Below are 20,043 nucleotides of genomic sequence, written 5' to 3' on the forward strand. Positions count from 1 at the left end.
AGATAGATAGATAGATAGATAGATAGATAGATAGATAGATAGATAGATAGAGGTAGGTAGATAAATATAAATATAAAGATCAATAAATGTATAGATAAAGGTAGGTAGGTAGCTAGCTACTGCTCTAAAAATAAAGGGAACACTCAAAGAACACATCCTAGATCTGAATGAATGAAATATTCTCATTGAATACTTTGTTCTGTACAAAATTGAATGTGCCCACAGCATGTGAAATTGATTTGTCAATCAGCTCAGCGGTGCTTCCTAAGTGGACAGTTTGATTTCAGAGAAGTTTGATTTACTTGGAGTTATATTGTGTTGTTTAAGTGTTCTCTTTATTTTTTTGAGCAGTGTAGATAAAGATATAGATAAAGAAAGGTAGGTAGGTGGATGGATGGGTGCACGTGTGTGTGTGTTTTCAGCGCTGACCCTTCCTGGGCTTTGCCACCCTGAAAGCCGAGAGGCGGCCTCTCCGCCCCCCACGATCTCCAACCGCCACCGGGTTCTTTGTTTTCAGAATCCGCAAAGCAGGTAACCAAGGCCTCCGGCTCAACCCTATGTCTGATTATTATTATTATTATTATTATTATTATTATTATTATTATTATTATTATTATTATTTGTTCGCGCGCAGGCGATTTGGTGGGGTGGGGGGGGGTTCCAGCCTTCCTTCCCTCCGTGGCGGTAGATCTCTTTCTCGATCTCTACACAAAGTCTGCTCTGAGGCGGACTTCGTTGTTTTCAATGGGAAGCTTTGTCTGGCCGGGAAACCCCTTTCTTTTTAACCCCTCGCCTTCCGCCTCCTCCACTCCGCTCTCTCGCTCTCTCTTTTTCCTAAGGAATATTCGCTCCTGCCCACCTCCGGTTAACCCTCTCCTTGCACTGCGCCCCTTCTTTTGTGTGCGTGCGTTTGCGTTTTGTTTTTGAAAGCCGGGGAGGTTTGGAGAGAGTTTTTCAAATCCCCGCGCCAAAAAAGCGCGGCGCGCTCCGCGGCGCGGCGCGTTTTTACGTACCGGTTCCAAAGCTCCCCAAATGCCCCGGGTTATAAATTCCGGGGATCATCATCGGGCGGAGATCGTTTCCCTTTTTTTTGTCAAGGAGCCGCGAGGGGGGAGCGGATCCTTTTTGCTTCCGCGGGGAGGTGCCGGACGGGTTAAACCGATAGAGGCCCGCCGTTTCCCAGAGAGGACGGGAAACTTGAGCTTGGAGAGGCTCGGAGAAACCCAAGGCCCCTCTTTTTTCTGATGGGAGGGGAGAGAGCCCCGGCGAGCCCCGACTGGATCCGAGTTGTTGTTTTTTTCTCCCCCCCTTTCTCGCTTTTTTTTTTTTTTTTTGGTGGGGAGGGTGGATCAAGAGAGAGAGAGAGAGGAAGAAATGCGCCGGAGGACGCGCAGTGTTGGTAAGCCAGCGAGGAGGGCGCGAGGTGTTTGCAACAGAAAGGAACTTCCCCCGCTCGCTTGCAAAAAAATATATAAAAGTAGCAGAGGCGGGAGAAACGGATCCGGAGTAAACTGAACCGGGCTGCTTCTCTCCCCCCCCCCCGCACACCGGCTTCCGAGGCTCCCATCGCAGAGCTTTTTTGCGCGGCGGCTCCCCAACCCAGCATGGCCTCACCCTCTCTCCCCGCAGGACAATGGCTGAGCCAAGGACAAGGCGGGGAGGCAGGGATCCCCGGACCCCCACCGTCCTCCCTACACCACTCCCCCCCCCTCTACCTCTTGCTTCCCTTCCTCTCCACTCGCTCTCCCCCCAGCTCCGATCTCCTGGAAGATCGGAGAGCGCCTCGCACCCGGCTGGACCTTTTGTGCGTTAGAGGGCGGGGGGGTGGGGAGGGAATCAACTACAGTACTGTATAAAAGGAGGCGGCCAGATCCTGGAAGAAATTGGATCCAGAACGCAATCGCTCGACTTTCTGCCGTGGGGTGGGGGGAGAAAAGAATAGGAAAGAAGGAGATCGCGGGATCTTTTGGAGGGTGGATTTCCTCGCGGATCTGGGAGCGCTCAACGGAGCCCTCGGGGGCGCAAAAACAAAACTGAGAATGGGAAGAAGCCCCGGGGTAGAGTTGAGTTTTTTTAGGGAAAACATAAAAGGCCGGATAAACTCCGTTTGCGGTCCGGATGGACTTTATTCTCGCTTCGAATTGGACCGAATGGACGCGCGCTTTGAGAAACGGGAGGAGGGGAAAGCTGACCGCTTTTTTTTTTTTTTTGCAAGGACGCTGGTTGTAGGGACGTCGGAGTTTGAGACCATTGTGTCTGGGATTAAAGGCTCTTAGCTCTGCCGGCGGTGGGTGGGTTTCCCCCCCCCCCCTCCCAGCGATGGGGAATTAATTTTTATGGTTGCTCTGGGTAACCCCTTGGAAAATCCCCCAGATCTGTTTCATTGTAAGCTCGGTCCATCTTCTCGCCTATTGAACCAGACACACACACCGCGATAGCGTTTAGTGCCCCTCTTTGCAGTGTCCCAAAAGTGCTTATTAAAGAGGCAACTTGGACTTCGCTTTTTTCTTTGAAGACTGTTCACTTCTCATTCATTCATCCATCCATCCATGGATGAGAAGCAAAGCTAGTCTTAAAAGAAAAACCATAAAGTTCATGTTGCCTCTTGAATAAGTACCTTTGAGATAAACATGACCTGGACGGCTGAGAATCTTCATAGACATTTATTCATTTGATTTGTATATCTCCTTCGGGACTTTAGGCAGCTCATAACAAAAATTAAAACATATAAACATTTATTATTATTATTATTATTATTATTATTATTATTATTATTATTATTATTATATATTAGATTTGTATGCCGCCCCTCTCCGCAGACTCGGGACGGCTCACAGCACACGATATACAGTAACAAATCTAATATTAAAAGTCTAAAATAACAAATCTAACATTAAAAGTCTAAAAGCCCCATTATTTAAAAAGCATACACACAAACACCATACATAAAACTACATAGGCAAGGGGAGATGTCTCAGTTCCCCCATGCCTGACGGCAGAGGTGGGTTTTAAGAAGTTTACGAAAGGCAAGAAGGGTGGGGGCAATCCTAATCTCTGGGGGGAGTTGGTTCCAGAGAGTCGGGGCCGCCACAGAGAAGGCTCTTCCCCTGGGTCCCGCCAGCCGACATTGTTTAGTCGACGGGACCTGGAGAAGGCCAACTCTGTGGGACGTAACCGGCCCCTGGGATTCGTGCGGCAGAAGGCGGTCTCGCAGATATTCTGGTCCAGTGCTATGAAGGGTTTTATAAGTCATACCACTTAGCATTTACCACTCGGCAGTGCTTTTACAGCCCTCTCTAAACATTTTACAAAGTCCGTGTATTGCCCTCCACGCAGAATCTGGGTCCTTATTTTACTGACCTGGGAAAGATGGAAGACCGAGTCAGCAACAAATCCAGTGCAGAATTCTCACCAGCAAGTTAACCTATCCAAAGTCTCCTCTACTCAGAGGTAAAGCCCAAGTGGATTCATTGGAGCGGATCCCACAGGAACTAGAAGGTTTTTGCCCCAAAGCAGGTTGTGATTTGATCTGGAAGTTCAAAGTTTGAACTTCAAAGGTTCCTGATTGAACAAACGGGTGTAAGGATGGGCAAATCAGTTTTGAAGTAGCTCAGAAACTTAATGTTTCCAGTAACTTTACTAAAACACATCTCAAAGGGGTGTAAATATGTAGGATGAGCAAATGGCTCAGAATCTTAATGTTTGCAGTAGTTTTACTAAAACACACCTCAAAGGGGTTGTAAATATGCAGGATGAGCAAATCCGTTTTTGAAATGGCTCTAAATCTTAATTTTTTGCAATAATTTACTCCTGTTGAATGCAACGCTAAGCAGCTTATGCTCCAGGGATGGTAATTAAAAAAATTAACAAAAGGAACCGCCTGCATTCTAAAGGCCAGGAGAGTACATCACAATGGTCTATTTCTCTCTCTGTCACACACACACACACACACACACACACACACTGCACAAGGGATCAACATTCCTTAACAAGTTTCAGAAGTGTTCTGCTGTGGCCTGTTTTTTTTTTAAATTACATTTTATTATAGCAAAAAACAAGTCCAAATAATGCAGACGTTTTCCCGAATGTGTCTTTAAATAGCTCGTCCGTGCCTTTTTTCCAAGATGGGTAAAAAATCAACTTGTCAACACAACTGGGACCAGAATATATGCACTGTTGTTAAACAAGGACGTTATGAGTCTGATTTTGTGATTTTTTTTCCTGCCATGGTTGTTAACTGAATTGTGTGGTCATTAAGCAAATACGCTTCTCTCATGGATTTTTCTGCTTAGAAGCTGGCTGAGGAGATCTCAAAGGGTGATCTCCAAATGGAGGCTGCAGCCTTTGTAGATAGATAGCTGAGCAGTGTGGTCGGGCAGTAGGAAAAGCAAGTAGGATGCTTGGCTGCATAGCTAGAGGTATAACAAGCAGGAAGAGGGAGATTATGATGCCGCTATATAGAGTGCTGGTGAGACCACATTTGGAATACTGTGTTCAGTTCTGGAGACCTCACTTACAAAAAGATATTGACAAAATTGAACGGGTCCAAAGACAGGCTACAAGAATGGTGGAAGGTCTTAAGCATAAAACGTATCAGGAAAGACTTAATGAACTCAATCTGTATAGTCTGGAGGACAGAAGGAAAAGGGGGGGACATGATCGAAACATTTAAATATGTTAAAGGGTTAAATAAGGTCCAGGAGGGAAGTGTTTTTAATAGGAAAGTGAACACAAGAACAAAGGGGCACAATCTGAAGTTAGTTGGGGGAAAGATCAAAAGCAACGTGAGGAAATATTATTTCACTGAAAGAGTAGTAGATCCTTGGAACAAACTTCCAGCAGACGTGGTTGGTAAATCCACAGTAACTGAACTTAAACATGCCTGGGATAAACATATATCCATTGTAAGATAAAATACAGGAAATAGTATAAGGGCAGACTAGATGGACCATGAGGTCTTTTTCTGCCGTCAGTCTTCTACGTTTCTATGCTGGTTTCCAAGTGTTTGAATTTTGATCACGTTGATTGTGAGAGTGCTGTAAATTAGGATGTAAATTCAAGGACGGACATAAGTAATTTCTTTCAGTGCCATTGTTCACTAGATCAGTGTTTCCCAACCTTGGCAACTTGAAGATATTTGGACTTCAACTCCCAGAATTCCCCAGCCAGCATTTGCTGGCTGTGGAATTCTGGGAGTTGAAGTCCAAATATCTTCAAGTTGCCAAGGTTGGGAAACACTGCACTAGATGAATGCTTGTGAATTGAGGATTACCTGGAATGGGCCTTTATGTTATTTATTATTCAGGGATAATATGCTTGTTTTTTTAACCTCTGGTTGCTACTTGCTAATACACAAACATTATTATTATTATTATTATTATTATTATTATTATTATTATTATTATTATTATTAATTAGATTTGTATGCCGCCCCTTTCCGTAGACTCGGGGCGGCTCACAACACAGTAAAAACAGTTTATAACAAATCTAATAATTTACAATTTAAAATATTAAAAAAACCCATTATTAAACAGACATACACACAAGCATACCATACTTAAATTGTATAGGCCCGTGGGAGATATCTCAGTTCCCCCATGCCTGACGACAAAGGTGGGTTTTAAGGAGTTTGCGAAAGGCGAGGAGGGTAGGGGCAGTTCTAATCTCTGGGGGGAAACATGCTATGTCAGTGATGGTGAACCTTTTTTTGTTCGCGTGCCAAAAGGGGGGCAGTGCAGGGGGGGCTTTGCACATGTGCCCACACCCATAATAACATGCATATGGTCTCTGCTACTTGTTATTTCCAGAGTCAAAACAAGAATAGGAATGGACGCCCTTAGGGCTTGCAAAATATCTCCATCATCGCCTTCCGACGCATGACTCCTAGTGACCAATTAGGTTCCACAGAGTTGGCCATCTCCAGGTCCTGTCAACTAAACAATGTCGCTTGGCGGGGCCTAGGGGAAGAGCCTTCTCTGTGGGGGCTCCGACCATCTGGAATCAGCTCCCCCCAGAGATTCATACTGCCCCCCCCCTCCTTGCCTTCCGCAAGAGCCTCAAGACACATCTATGTCGCTAGGCAATTAGGCCTTGCCCCTCTGACCAATAAATGTAATGTATGGTGTGATTGGACTGTATGATTGTGTACTAATTAGGGTTTTTAGTTGTTTTTTAAATTATTAGATTTGTGCTACATGTTATGTCTGTATCTACTCTGTGAGCCGCCCTGAATCTTCGGAGAGGGGCGGCATACAAATCGAAATAATAATAATAATAATAATAATAATAATAATAATAATAATAATAGTAATAGTAATAATAATAATAATAATAATAATAATAATAATAATAATACTGTTTTTATTATGTTGTGAGCTGCCCCGAGTCCTTAGAGAGGGGCGGCATACAAATCCAATAAATGAATAACTAAATAATAAACCACAGTTTAAACCTCCAGCATAACTACCGTTGAGATTTCATCACGAGAGCTCAGGTCTGATTTTTGGGCCTACTGGGCCTACTGGGACACAGGAAAGAGGTTGTTTCCAGGCTCTGGAAGAGGTGGGGAAGGCCCATTTTTTGCTGTCTGCAAGCTCCAGAGCCTTTCTAGGAGCCTAGGGAGGGTGAAATCGCTGGAAACAGCCCGTTTGCTGACTTCCGGTTGGACAGGAAGTCCTGGTTTTTTGCTCTCCCTAGGCTTCAGAGACTCTACTGGGGAGGGCGAAAGCGGCCTCCCCCACTAGAGGCCCTCCAGAAGCCAGAAATAGCCCATTTCAACTTGGGAAACGGGCCATTTCTGGCCTCCAGAGAATCTCCAGTGGGAGGGGAGCCGTTTTCGCCTTCCCCAGGCTCCTAGAAAGGCTCTGAAACCTAGGGAGAGCGAAAAAAGGATGTGCCATCACATGCCGGGAGTGGGGTGGGAGATACCACGCACATGTGCGGAGGCTACATGCATGGTATTATGAGTGTGGGCACATGTGTACCCCCCCCCCACACACACTAACCCCCTTTTGGTATACAAACCAAAACAAGGTTCGCTGCCACTGGTATAGGACCAGTGACAATAAAGGAATGGGTGTCCCTCCATGTCCCAAGCAAAGCTGTTGAATCAGGCGATCTTGATGTGTTATAAATAGTGTAGGAGATCTGTGGGGTCTTTGATGCTCTCTGAGGTTGGTGGGTTTTCTTGCAGGTACAGTGGTACCTCTACCTACAAACGCCTCTACTTACGAACTTTTCTAGATAAGAACCGGGTGTTCAAGATTTTTTTGCCTCTTCTCAAGAACCAAACCTGAGCCTCTAAAACTACCCGGAAAAGGCAGGGAGAAGCCTCTGTAGGGCCTCTCTAGGAATCTCCTGGGAGGAAACAGGGCTGGAAAAGGCCTCTCTTTGGGGTCTCTATAGGAATCTCCTGAGAGGAACACAGGGCCAGAAAAGGCAGGGAGGAACCTCTTTGGGGCCTTTCTAGAAATCTCCTGGGAGGAAACAGGTCCAGAAAAGGCAGGGAGGAGCCTCTGTGGGGTCCCTCTAGAAATCTCCTGGGAGGAAACAGGGCTGGAAAAGTCAGGGAGGAGCCTCTGTAGGGCCTCTCTAGGAATCTCCTGGGAGGAAACAGGGCCGGAAAAGGCAGGGAGGAGCCCCTTTGGGGCCTCTCTAGGAATCTCTTGGGAGGAAATAAGGCCGGAAAAGGCAGGTAGAAGCCTCCATGGGGCCCCTCTAGCAATCTCCTGGGAGGAAACAGGGCCTCCACCCTCCCTAATCGCACGCATTGTTTGCTTTTACATTGATTCCTATGGGAAAAATTGCTTCTTCTTACAAACTTTTCTACTTAAGAACTTAGTCACGGAACGAATTACATTCGTAAGTAGAGGCACCACTGTATTTCATTACCCAACTAGGTAACATCATCAGGGGGTCACCTGTTTGAACTGCAGGTTCCCCCATCGGTGCCCATCTTTGTGTATTTGGATCTTTTCCTTAATGTGTGTTCTTACAAGTGGGATTTTTCTCTCAAATCCAGCATTTCCTTTGCTGAGCAGGGAATTCTGGGAGTTGAAGTCCACCCATCTTTACAGTGACTGAGGCTGAGAAACATTGCTCTAATCTCTGCATTTCCGTGTGCTTCTATTCCAGCTCTGAACTTTGTAAGGATGGCCAGAAGATGCCAGATTTCGGCGTAAGAGGGTGCCTGCGGGGTGTGTAAATTAGGTAAGCTCCCATTAAAAACAGGATGAACTGAGCTGCAAAAACTGATGCTCTCATTGTTTAACAGCTTTTTAAATTTTAGTGACGAGCGCCTAAGAAAAACTGCCGGACAAGGCAAATGAAGGTGCTCGGTATCTTTCCATCCATCATCTATCTGCCTGTGTGCCTATCTACCTTCCTAATTATTGTCCTTGTGCGTATATATACAGTATATCCATACAACGAAATTCACATAACGCCCAAAGACCAGGCCCAACACCACCTCCCCTGCCCCCACCCACCACAAATGCCCCACCCTGAATCATCCACAAAACAGACCAAGTAATCCTGTCAGAGAGCTCACTGATGGTGACCCTTTATTATTATTATTATTTATTATTTATTGGATTGGTATGCCGCCCCTCTGCGCAGACTTGGGGCGGCTAACAACAATGATAAAAAACAACATGGAACAATCCAATTTAATAAAACAACTAAAAACCCTTATTTAGTTCATTGTTAAGTGCAATTATAGCTCTGGAATAAAAAAACTATTCGGAAAATGTGTGATCCAGGTTTGAATTTTTCTGTGTCTTCTGCCAGAAAGCAATAGTGCAAAATATTGTAAGCAGGATGAGAAGAGTCTGTCTGTCTGTCTGTCTGTCTGTCTGTCTGTCTGTCTGTCTGTCTGTCTGTCTGTCTGTCTGTCTGTCTGTCTATATCTCTATTTATCTCTATCTACTATCTATCTATCTATCTATCTATCTATCTATCTATCTATCTATCTATCTATCTATCTATCTATCAAATCTATCTGTCTGTCTGTCTGTCTGTCTATCTATCTATCTATCTATCTATCTATCTATCTATCTATCTATCTATCTATCTATCTATCTATCTATCTATCTATCTATCTATCTGTTCTGTTCTGTCTGGGTGCCCCCAGACTTCAACACCAACTGGAAAAAGCAGCCAGACACGCTGGTAAAAGCAAAAGCACTTTATAGTTTGAAAAATAAACACAGAGAAAAACCTGTTCTTCCCAACAGGCAGGCTATGAGACTTCACAGCAGAGTCCTGATGGCCAGACAATACAGCAGACTTCTTGCTGGCACACCCACCACTGTAGAGAATAAGACCCACACCTTTTCCCCCCAAGGTTTCAGTATTCAAAGTCACAAACCAGAATTCCAAGACGCCAAAGATCACAGCCAGGTCCCAGGACTCCCAAAGATAATACTCCACAAGCCAGGAAGGGTGGGTCTGCCTTTTCAGCCTTTCCAGAGAGCACCACACCCAAACCCAGCTGTTGCCTCTTTAGTGCTTAAAGTATCTGGCTAATTGTCCCCTTCGTTGTGTTGCTCTTCTCTGCCGGAGATCGATTATTGCTTGTGCATTTTCATCTAAGGAATCCAGGCTGCTTGCTGGGGAGAGCTCCCTCTCGGGGGACTCTGGCTGTCCTCCCTCTCCCTCAGCCTGAGATTCCTCCTCCCCGTCTGCCTGAACCTCCTGTTCCTCATCCTCCCCCTCTGAGCAGGAAGCCGGCAGAGGATCAGCCGTTCCCTGAGGGGCCTCAGACGGAATCACAACTCTATCTATCTATCTATCTATCTATCTATCTATCTATCTATCTATCTATCTATCTATCTATCTATCTATCTATCTAATCTATCTAATCTATCTTATCTCTATCTACTATCTATCTACTATCTATCTATCTATCTATCTATCTATCTATCTATCTATCTATCTACTATCTAGCTATCTACTATCTAGCTATCTAGCTATCTATCTATCTCCATCTCTAGGCTATCTCTCTATTTTAGCTCTATTTATCTATCTATTTAGCTTTCTCTGTCTCTATTTATCTCTATTTATATTTATCTATTTATTTCTAGCTATCTCTATCTAGCTATCTATATCTATTTATATCCATCTCTCTCTCTCTTGATAGCTATCTATCTCTCTATTTCTATTTCTATCCATCTCTATCCTATCTCTCTCTATTTATTTTTATCTATTTATCTATCTATGAATTTATCTTTCTCTGTCTCTGTCTATTTATATCTATTTATCTCTAACTATCTAGCTATCTCTAGATAGCTATCTCTATCAGCATTCGGCCATTAAAACACTTAATAGAAACAATTCTACCTACCAAGTATCTCTTCTAGCCACTTTTTAATCTTATTCCAAAATATCCTTGCTTTTTTATATAACCACCACATGTGATAGTAAGAACCTTTTGCTGTTTTACATTTCCATCATTGTGCTAGAGCTTTTTATCCCTTTTTGCTACCGTGTTTCCCCGATAGTAAGACCCCCCCGATTGTAAGACATATGGGGGGTTTCAGGGGGGTCGGCTAATATAAGCCATACCCCGAAAGTAAGACATATGTCTTACTTTCGGGGAAACACGGTACTAAAAGCGAGGGAGGCGTCCGCTACTCCCGCCGCCGCCTTTGGTCTCCCCGCCGCGCCTGGGGCTGCCTGCCTGCCTGCTGCCGTAGCCGGGCTGGGCGCGGGGCATCCTCGGTGTTGGGCAGCAGCGGGAGGAGCCGCAGCCTCTGGAGCCGGCCACCCCCAGGACGCGCATCGCAGACCGGCCCCGCCGCGGCGCAGGAGGGATGGAGGCCAGCCGCGCAACGCCGCCTAACGCCGCCCGCCCGGAGGAGAAGAGGCCTCGCCCGGACCGAAGCCGCCTTTGGTCTCCCCGCCGCGCCTGGGGCTGCCTGCCTGCCTGCTGCTGTAGCCGGGCTGGGCGCGGGGCATCCTCGGCGTTGGGCAGCAGGCAGGCAGGCAGCCCGAGGCGCGGCGGGGAGAGCAAAGGCGGCTTCGGCCCGGGCGAGGCCTCTTCTCCGGGCAGCCGCGCCTGCCACGCAACGCCGCCTAACGCCGCCCGCCCGGAGGAGAAGACGCCTCGCTCGGGCCGAAGCCGCCTTTGCTCTCCCCGCCGCGCCTGGGGCTGCCTGCCTGCCTGCTGCCTAACGCCGAGGATGCCCCGCGCCCAGCCCGGCTACGGCAGCAGGCAGGCAGGCAGCCCCAGGCGCGGCGGGGAGACCAAAGGCGGCTTCGGCCCGGCCCGGCGGGGAGAGCAGGCAGCCCCAGGCGCGGCGGGGAGAGCAAAGGCGGCTTCGGCCCGGGCGAGGCCTCTTCTCCGGGCAGCCGCGCCTGCCGCGCAACGCCGCCTAACACCGCCTGCCCGGAGGAGAAGAGGCCTCGCCTGGGCCGAAGCCGCCTTTGCTCTCCCCGCCGCGCCTGGGGCTGCCTGCCTGCCTGCTGCCGTAGCCGGGCTGGGCGCGGGGCATCCTCGGCGTTGGGCAGCAGCGGGAAGAGCCGCAGCCTCCGGAGCCGGCCAGCCGGGCGCCCCCAGGACGCGCATCGCGGACCGGCCCCGCCACGGCGCAGGAGGGATGGAGGCCGGGCCCGACGGGCAGCCGCGCCTGCCGCGCAACGCCGCCTAACGCCGCCCGCCCGGAGGAGAAGAGGCCTCGCCCGGGCCGAAGCCCGAAGACGAGCCGGCCCCGGTGCCCGGGACAATATAACACATACCCCCAAAGTAAGACACAGTGGGGCTTTTGGGGGTAAAAAGATAGTAAGACACTGCCTTACTATCGGGGAAACACGGTAATTGGGTTATGCCATCTGTAAAACATTTTATATAGGTTTTCTTTATATGCTGTGGCCAAAGTCAGTTTTCTATTCCTGTGTCCTAATTCTTGCCATTTTGATATTACAGTGTTCCCTCGATTTTCACGGGTTCGAACTTCGCGAATAGCCTATACCACGGTTTTTAAAAATATTAATTAAAAAATACTTCGCGGGGTTTTTTCTATACCACGGTTTTTCCTGCCCGATGACATCATAAGTCTAATAATTTTACTAATTATTTTACTAATTATACAAACAAATAATTTTTGCAAATAACAAAAAAAATAATTATTGTTAATAAATAATTATGTTTATAAATATCAGGATCACTAAGTGTCTTATTCAACGGTGAATACCAGTAATAATGATGAGTAAATGGTTGTTAAGGGAATGGGAAATGGTAATTTAGGGGTTTAAAGTGTTAAGGGAAGGCTTGTGATACTGTCCATAGCCAAATATGCTGTATTTACTTCCGCATCTCTACTTCGCAGAAATTCGACTTTCTTTTTTTTTTTTTTAAATAAATTTATTAAATATATACAATAAAAACCAAATACAGAAAGACAAAAGAGATATGCATATTGTACATTTTTTACACTCTACTTATGTAGTAATTGGGGAGTGGGAGAAGGGGGTTGTGAAGGGAGGGAAGTAGATATAGAAGGAAGGAGGATAGGGAGAAGAAGGAGGGGGGGATAGAGAAGCGAAAACCAGCGTTAGAGCTGGGTCTTTCATGATTTGCGGCCTGTAGTTTGAGCTCGTAGTTGGTGTGTTTTACCCTAAGGCTTTATCGATATGTTTTGAATGTAGTTTTTAGTGCCAATATATATAATTCATTTAGGGGTTTATTTTCTTTGTAAAGTTGGAGTTCGTGTCGATCGATGTTTACAGTTTGTTGTTTCAGTTTGATGTTATGATTTGTGATGTAAATTGCTATTTTTTCAAGTTGTTTTTGTTGGATATTTTTCTTGATGGGTAATTTTTAGATAATTCCTTTTTTTTAACCAGAGGTACCATTTATCCCAAGCTTTGTAGAAATCTGTCTCATCCTTGTTTTGCAGTTCCATTGTTAGTTTGGACATTTCTGCGCATTCCATTATTTTAATCAAAAGTGATAGAGTAGTTGGGGTTTTTTCTTGCTTCCAAAATTGTGCATATAAAATCCGTGCGGCTGTAATAATATGGATTATAATATATCTGTTTTCTTTACTAAAATGTTGTCTTGTGATTCCTAGTAGAAATAGTTCGGGTTTCGCATGGATAGTCTGAGAGGTAATTTGTTCTAGTATAGTTTTAATTTTTTCCCAATATTTTTGGGTGGTTTCACATGTCCACCAGATGTGGTAATATGTACCTGGTTTTTCTCTGCATTTCCAACATAATGGTGAAATTCGACTTTCACTGGCAGTCTCGGAACGCATCCCCCGCGAAAATTGAGGGAACACTGTATACCCAAAATTTTGCACCCAGGTGACCATCGTTTCTTTAACTTGTTCTTCTTCTGTTTTTGTTCCCATACTCCAGGCAAAATATTCTGTCATCAAGCCCTGAATTTCATTTGTTTGGAGATTCTGGGTGCCCTTTTAAGACAAAATTTCCATCCCTCTCAGCTTTGCATTCCGGGAAAATCAGTCGAGGTCCTTTGCTTCCCGAATCTCTTGCGTTTGCCGAGCGGGCGGGAAGGCCGTTTGCGCGCCTCTTCCGGGGATGTCTGCCAAACAGGGATTGACGCCAAATCTTCAGTTCCAAAGTCCCTCAGAGGAGGGAGCTCAACCCGGTGCAAAAATGGAAGACGACGAACCCGAAACGCCGGAACCAGAGGAAAGGTGGAGGGGCAAAGCAATGGGTTCTCGCCGATCGCGAGAAAAAAACGAGAGGCTGCCCAAAGCGAGGACGGCCCAGCACAAAGCTCACCACAACGCCAGTCGTTCCCCTCGTTCGGCATGGAGGAACCTACTGCGCCCCACGGAGTTAGAAGACCGCCGGCGATTCTCTCCCTCCGCTGAAGGGCCGGCAGTGACCCGCCTGTGGCCCAGAGGTGTCCGGGCCAACCGGCACCCTGTGGTCCTCAGTGATGAAAGCTCAGAGCCCCAAAACCTCTTGGACATGGGAGAAATTGGAGAATCGGGGATGGTCAAGGTGAAGGAGGAGATTTTGGGAGACGACTCGGCCAGCATGGAGATGAAACGCCAGCGTTTCCGCCAGTTCCGCTACCAGGAGGCCGAAGGTCCCCGCGAGGTCTGCAGCCAGCTCTGGTACCTCTGCCACCGGTGGCTGAAGCCGGAGAGGCACACCAAGGAGCAGATCCTGGAGCTGCTGATCCTGGAGCAGTTCCTGGCCATCCTGCCCCCGGAGATCCAGAGCTGGGTCCGAGAACATGAGCCAGAGTCCTGCTCTCAGGCGGCTTCCTTGGCCGAGGATTTTCTGCAGATGCAGCGGGAAGTGGAGAGGAAAGAACAGCAAGTAAGGGCCTGGTTTCGGGTGGAGGGTTTGGGGGAGGTAGATACAGAGCAAGGGGCTTGATAGGAGTCCTTCTGGAACCCCCCCTCCCCATTAAACCCTGGGTCACAGTCTCCAAAGAGGCTCCTGAAAAGCCCAACTGGCACCACCCTTGTTCTCCTGTTGCTCCTGAGCAATTGGGATTTATTTATTTAGTAGAGGTGGAGAATGATGGACCCTTTATGACTTGTGGACTTCAACTCCCAGAATTCCGGAGCCAGCATGTGGAACAATGGCCGTTTTATGACATCTGGACTTCAACTCCCAGAATTCCAGAGCCAATCATAAAAGGGCCATAGTTCCCCACTCCCGATTTAGAACGATGTTTCACAACTTTGGCACCTTTGAGATGCATGGATTTCAACTCCCAGAATTCCCCAGCCAGCAAATTCAGATGCTTGGCAACTGGTTCATAGTTATGACCATTACTGTGTCCCAAGGTTAGGTGTGTCACTTTTTGCAACCTTTTGATGAACAAAATCAGTGAAGAAGATGGATTCACTTAAACAACCCTGCAGTGATTCACTTAAAAACTGTGGCAAGAAAGGACGTAAAATGGGGCAAAATTCACTTGACAAACGTTTCCCTTAACAACAGAAATTTTGGGCTCAATTGTGGACATAAGCTAAGGACCATCTGTAACCCAACAGTAGAATATTGCAAGAAGGAATGAAAGGGGACAGAGAAGCATTTATTATATAGGTAGTCCTCAACCGAATGACCCAAAATGACCCCAAGATTTGTGTTGCTAAGCAAGACATTTGTGAAGTGAACTTTGCCCCCATTTTAAGATCTTCTTTGCCTGGCTGGAGAATTCTGGGAGTTAAAAGTCCACAAGTCTTAAACTTGCCAAGTTTGAAGACCTATGCAAAATAAATGGAATCTTCTAACCTGGTGTTTCTCAACTTTAAGATCTGTGGACTTCAACTCCCAGAATTCTCCAGCCAACACAATATGGATGATGTATATTATTATTATTATTATTATTATTATTATTATTATTATTATTATTATTATTTAGATTTGTATGCCACCCCTCTCCGTAGACTCGGGGCGGCTCACAACAGTGATAAAAAACAACACATGGTAACAAATCTAATATTTAAAATCTAAAAATAACAATTTTACATTAAAAAGTCTAAAAAAAACCCCATTGAACCATTCGAAGGAATGCTTTGTGGCTGCACCTGTCCCCTCATGAAAATCCCCCCTCCCAAGTACCCATAAACATCAGGCCTTTTATAGATAGTGTGGCAAGCCGTTAATTTATCACCAACTTCTGCACAGGGTGGACACCGAATGTAGCTGGAAGGGACCTTGGAGGTCTTCTAGTCCAACCCCCTTGCTCAAATTGGAGATCCTATCCCAGTCTCTTCTTAAAAACCTCCAGTGTTGGGAGTATTTACAACTTCCAGCGGCAAGTCCTTCTACAAGATAATTGTCCCCACTGTCAGGAAGTCACTCCTTAGTTTTAAGTTGCTGCTCTCCTTGATCCCTTTCCATCCATTATTTCTTGCCCAGCCCTCAGGAGCTTTGGAGAATATTATTTATTTATTATTTATTATTATTATTATTGTTATTATTGTTGTTTTTATTATTATTATTATTATTAATATTATTATTATTATAATTTAGATTTGTATGCCGCCCCTCTCCGTAGACTCTGGGCGGCTCACAACAGTGATAAAAAAACAATACATGGTAACAAATCTAATATTTAAAATCTAAAAATAACAATTTTACATTAAAAAGTCTAAAAAAAACCCCAATATATAAAAACATACACACAATCATATCATACACAAAACTACATGGACAAGGGGGAGATGTCTCAGTTCCCCCATGCCTGACGGCAGAGGTGGGTTTTAAGGAGTTTGCAAAAGGCAAGGAGGGTGGGGGCAATCCTAATCTCTGGGGGCAGCTGGTTCCAGAGGGTCGGAGCCACCACAGAGAAGGCTCTTCCCCTGGTCCCGCCAGCCAACATTGTTTCGTCGACGGGACCCGGAGAAGGCCAACTCTGTGGGACCTAACCGGCCGCTGAAATTCGTGCGGCAGAATAGCTTGACTCCGTCTTTGTGGCAGCCTCTCAAATATTGGAATACTGCTATCGTGTCATCCCCTAGTCCAGTGATGGCGAACCTTTTTTTCCTCGGGTGCGAGTGCTGAGACCCATAATTCAATCCCTGGAGAGGGCGAAAACAGCTTCCCCTGCTCCCTGGAGGCCCTCCGGAGGCTGGAAACGGTCTGTTTCCCAACTTCTGGTAGGCCCAGTAGGCTCCTGTTTTGCCCTCCCCAGCCTCCAAACGCTTCCCTGGAGCCGGGAAAAGGTAAAACCCACCTCTGCCGTCATCTTCCCCAGGCCTATATAGTTTATGTATGGTATGTTGTGTGCATGTTTTTTAAATTATGGGTTTTTAATTTTGTAATATTAGATTTGTATTGTACATAGAAACATAGAAGACTGATGGCAGAAAAAGACCTCATGGTCCATCTAGTCTGCCCTTATACTATTTTCTGTATTTTATCTTAGTATGGATATATGTTTATCCCAGGCATGTTTAAATTCAGTTACTGTGGATTTATCTACCATGTCTGCTGGAAGTTTGTTCCAAGGATCTACTACAAGGATCTACAGTGAAATAATATTTTCTCATGTTGCTTTTGATCTTTCCCCCAACTTACTTCAGATTGTGTCCCCTTGTTCTTGTGTTCACTTTCCTATTAAAAACACTTCCCTCCTGGACCTTATTTAACCCTTTAACATATTTAAATGTTTCGATCATGTCCCCCCCTTTTCCTTCTGTCCTCCAGACAAACAATAGAAAACATTGTTTTCTATTGCTGCTGTGAGCCGCCCCGAGTCTGCGGAGAGGGGCAGCATACAAATTTAATTAAAATAATAATAATAATAATAATAATAATAATAATAATAATAATGGCCTCCCCCCATTCCCCCGGAGGCTCTCTGGAAGCCAAAAACATCCTCCAGAGCCTCTGTGCGAGCCAAAAATCAGCTGGCCGGCACACACATACACATTGGCGCTCAGCTAGGGCAACGGCTCACGTGCCAGCAGATATGGCTCTGCGTGCCACCTGTGGCACCCATGCCATAGGTTTGCCATCACTGCCCTAGTCCTTCTTTTAAGAACTAGACTGACCATACCGATTCATGCAGCCGTTCTTCACATGTTCTGGATCCTGTTCTGAAACGGGTTCTTTTCCTCTTTTTAAGGTGCTCGGGCTGTTTGAGATGGATAATGAGGATTCTGCAGAGGCCGAAACCGAACAGCCTCCATCTGTCGCTGTGCCGGAGCCTCTTTTCCGAGAAGCCAAGCGAGAAACTGACGAAGAGGAACACAGCAATTTAGGTAACGTTCCCAGTTCAGTTGTTTATGGGTCCCATCTTGATTTCTTGGTCTGTTTTGGTCAGTGGCTAAGACGCTGAGCTCGTCAATCAGAAAGATTGACAGTTTGAATCCCTAGCACCACATAACAGAGTGAGTTCCTGTTACTATATGATATGGTATTATTATATTATATTATATTATATTATATTATATTATATTATATTATATTATATTATATTATATTATATTATATTATATTATATTACATTACATTACATTACATTACTATACTATACTATACTATACTATATTATACTACACTACACTACATTATATTATATTATATTGTATTATACTATACTATATTATATTAGAAACATAGAAGACTGACGGCAGAAAAAGACCTCATGATCCATCTAGTCTGCCCTTATACTATTTTCTGTATTTTATCTTAGGATGGATATATGTTTATCCCAGGCATGTTTAAATTCAGTTACTGTGGATTTACCAACCACGTCTGCTGGAAGTTTGTTCCAAGGATCTACTACTCTTTCAGTAAAATAATATTTTCTCATGTTGCTTTTGATCTTTCCTCCAACTAACCTCAGACTGTGTCCCCTTGTTCTTGTGTTCACTTTCCTATTAAAAACACTTCCCTCCTGAACTTTATTTAACCCTTTAATATATTTAAATGTTTCAATCATGTCCCCCCTTTTCCTTCTGTCCTCCAGACTATACAGATTGAGTTCATTAAGTCTTTCCTGATACGTTTTATGCTTCAGACCTTCCACCATTCTTGTAGCCCATCTTTGGACCCGTTCAATTTTGTCATATCTTTTGTAGGTGAGGTCTCCAGAACTGAACACAGTACTCCAAATGTGGTCTCACCAGCACTCTATATAAGGGGTGATAATCTCCCTCTTCCTGCTTGTTATACCTCTACCTATGCAGCCAAGCATCCTACTTGCTTTCCCTACTGTAATATTATATTACAGTGACCCCTCGTTTTTCGCAGGGGATGCATTCCAAGACTACCTGTGAAAAACAAATTTCCGTGAAGTAGAGGAAATATATTTTTTTATGTATTTAGCGAATATTTGGACTTTTAAAGCCCACCCTTTGCATTAAACAGTCATTCTATAATGTTTCTCAGCTGGAACTACATGTGATATCCTACCAGTTTCTTTAATAGACTACAGTAGTACTGTAGAAGAATTTTATGAATTTTTAATGGTTTAAAATTTTTAATGGATTTAAGCCCCCTTTGAAAACCTGTGAAGTAGCGAATCCGTGAAAGATGAACCGTGAAATATTATTTATTTATTTATTGGATTTGTATGCCGCCCCTCTCCGCAAGCAGCAAACAGCACAGATGATATAGTACACTGTTTGCTCTGTATGTCTGTGCATGTCTGCCTGACCCATAGAAATAGCAAAGAATTAGAGAAATGTACTTTATGGCAGTATATTAATGCCAGAAATTGTTCTTAAATGTAATTACGCTAACTCCTCCCAATTATTTAAATAGATCTACTCCAAACATGACTCCATAAGTCAGCTGCCTTATCTTAAGACTAAACAGGACATTGTTATATTTCGGATTGTACTTTTATCATATCTTTAAAAATTGTTGTGGCTTTCTGGAAGTATAGTTATTCTCTGCTATTTAAAAGAAGATACAATACCTTAGGGACCACCTTCTGCTGCACGAATCCCAGCAACCGATTAGGTCCCACAGAGTTGGCCTTCTCCAGGTCCCAGAGAAGAGCCTTCTCTGTGGTGGCCCCGGCCCTCTGGAATCAACTCCTTCCAGAGATTAGGACGGCCCCCACCCTCCTTGCCTTTCGCAAACTCCTAAAAACCCACCTCTGCCGCCAGGCTTGGGTAAATTGATTCCCCTCTGCCATCCTGCTTTATGTATGGTTTATTTGGGATGTACAGTATAATAGTTTTTATATTAAGGGTTTTAATTGTTTTCTTTTTATTCATTGGATTTGTACTGTATATTGTTGTTGTGAGCCACTCCAAGTCTTCGGAGAGGGGCGGCATACAAATCTTATTAATAATAATAATAATAATAATCTCTTCAGATCATGCATTTATTTTTAAAAGCTTCTTCATTTTGTTGTCTAGAACAATAACAAAGCGGTCTTTAGAAATAAGTCTAATAACCTGAACATTCTACAGACATTTATAGTCGTTGACTTACTCCCTTGCATCCAGTTCAGCAGAAAATAATAATCTGCCTCTCTCTCCCAGCAATTTGGCTCCTTGCAGCTAGTTTCACTTTCAGCTTAGCAGGTTAGGAAGCTGATAATGAGTTGCTTAGCTTAAGAAGCTCTGTTTGTTTGCTGCAAGCCGG

At 44.9% G+C, this 20,043-nt stretch overlaps 1 protein-coding gene across 1 annotated transcript in view; it reads left to right on the forward strand.

The window, feature by feature from the left end:
• The first annotated feature begins 1,199 nt into the window (after window positions 1–1,199).
• Window positions 1,200–20,043, forward strand: part of LOC139159221 (uncharacterized) — a 41,032-nt gene continuing 22,188 nt past the window's right edge. Inside the window, exons 1-4 of the mRNA XM_070736568.1 lie at window positions 1,200–1,399; window positions 8,134–8,208; window positions 13,360–14,298; window positions 17,567–17,702. Coding sequence (XP_070592669.1) covers window positions 13,543–14,298; window positions 17,567–17,702 — 892 coding nt within the window. The 5' untranslated portion in view covers window positions 1,200–1,399; window positions 8,134–8,208; window positions 13,360–13,542. The remainder of the gene's footprint in view (window positions 1,400–8,133; window positions 8,209–13,359; window positions 14,299–17,566; window positions 17,703–20,043) is intronic.

The sequence above is a fragment of the Erythrolamprus reginae genome, chromosome 2, assembly GCF_031021105.1.
Source record: "Erythrolamprus reginae isolate rEryReg1 chromosome 2, rEryReg1.hap1, whole genome shotgun sequence".
Classification (NCBI taxonomy): domain Eukaryota; kingdom Metazoa; phylum Chordata; class Lepidosauria; order Squamata; family Dipsadidae; genus Erythrolamprus; species Erythrolamprus reginae.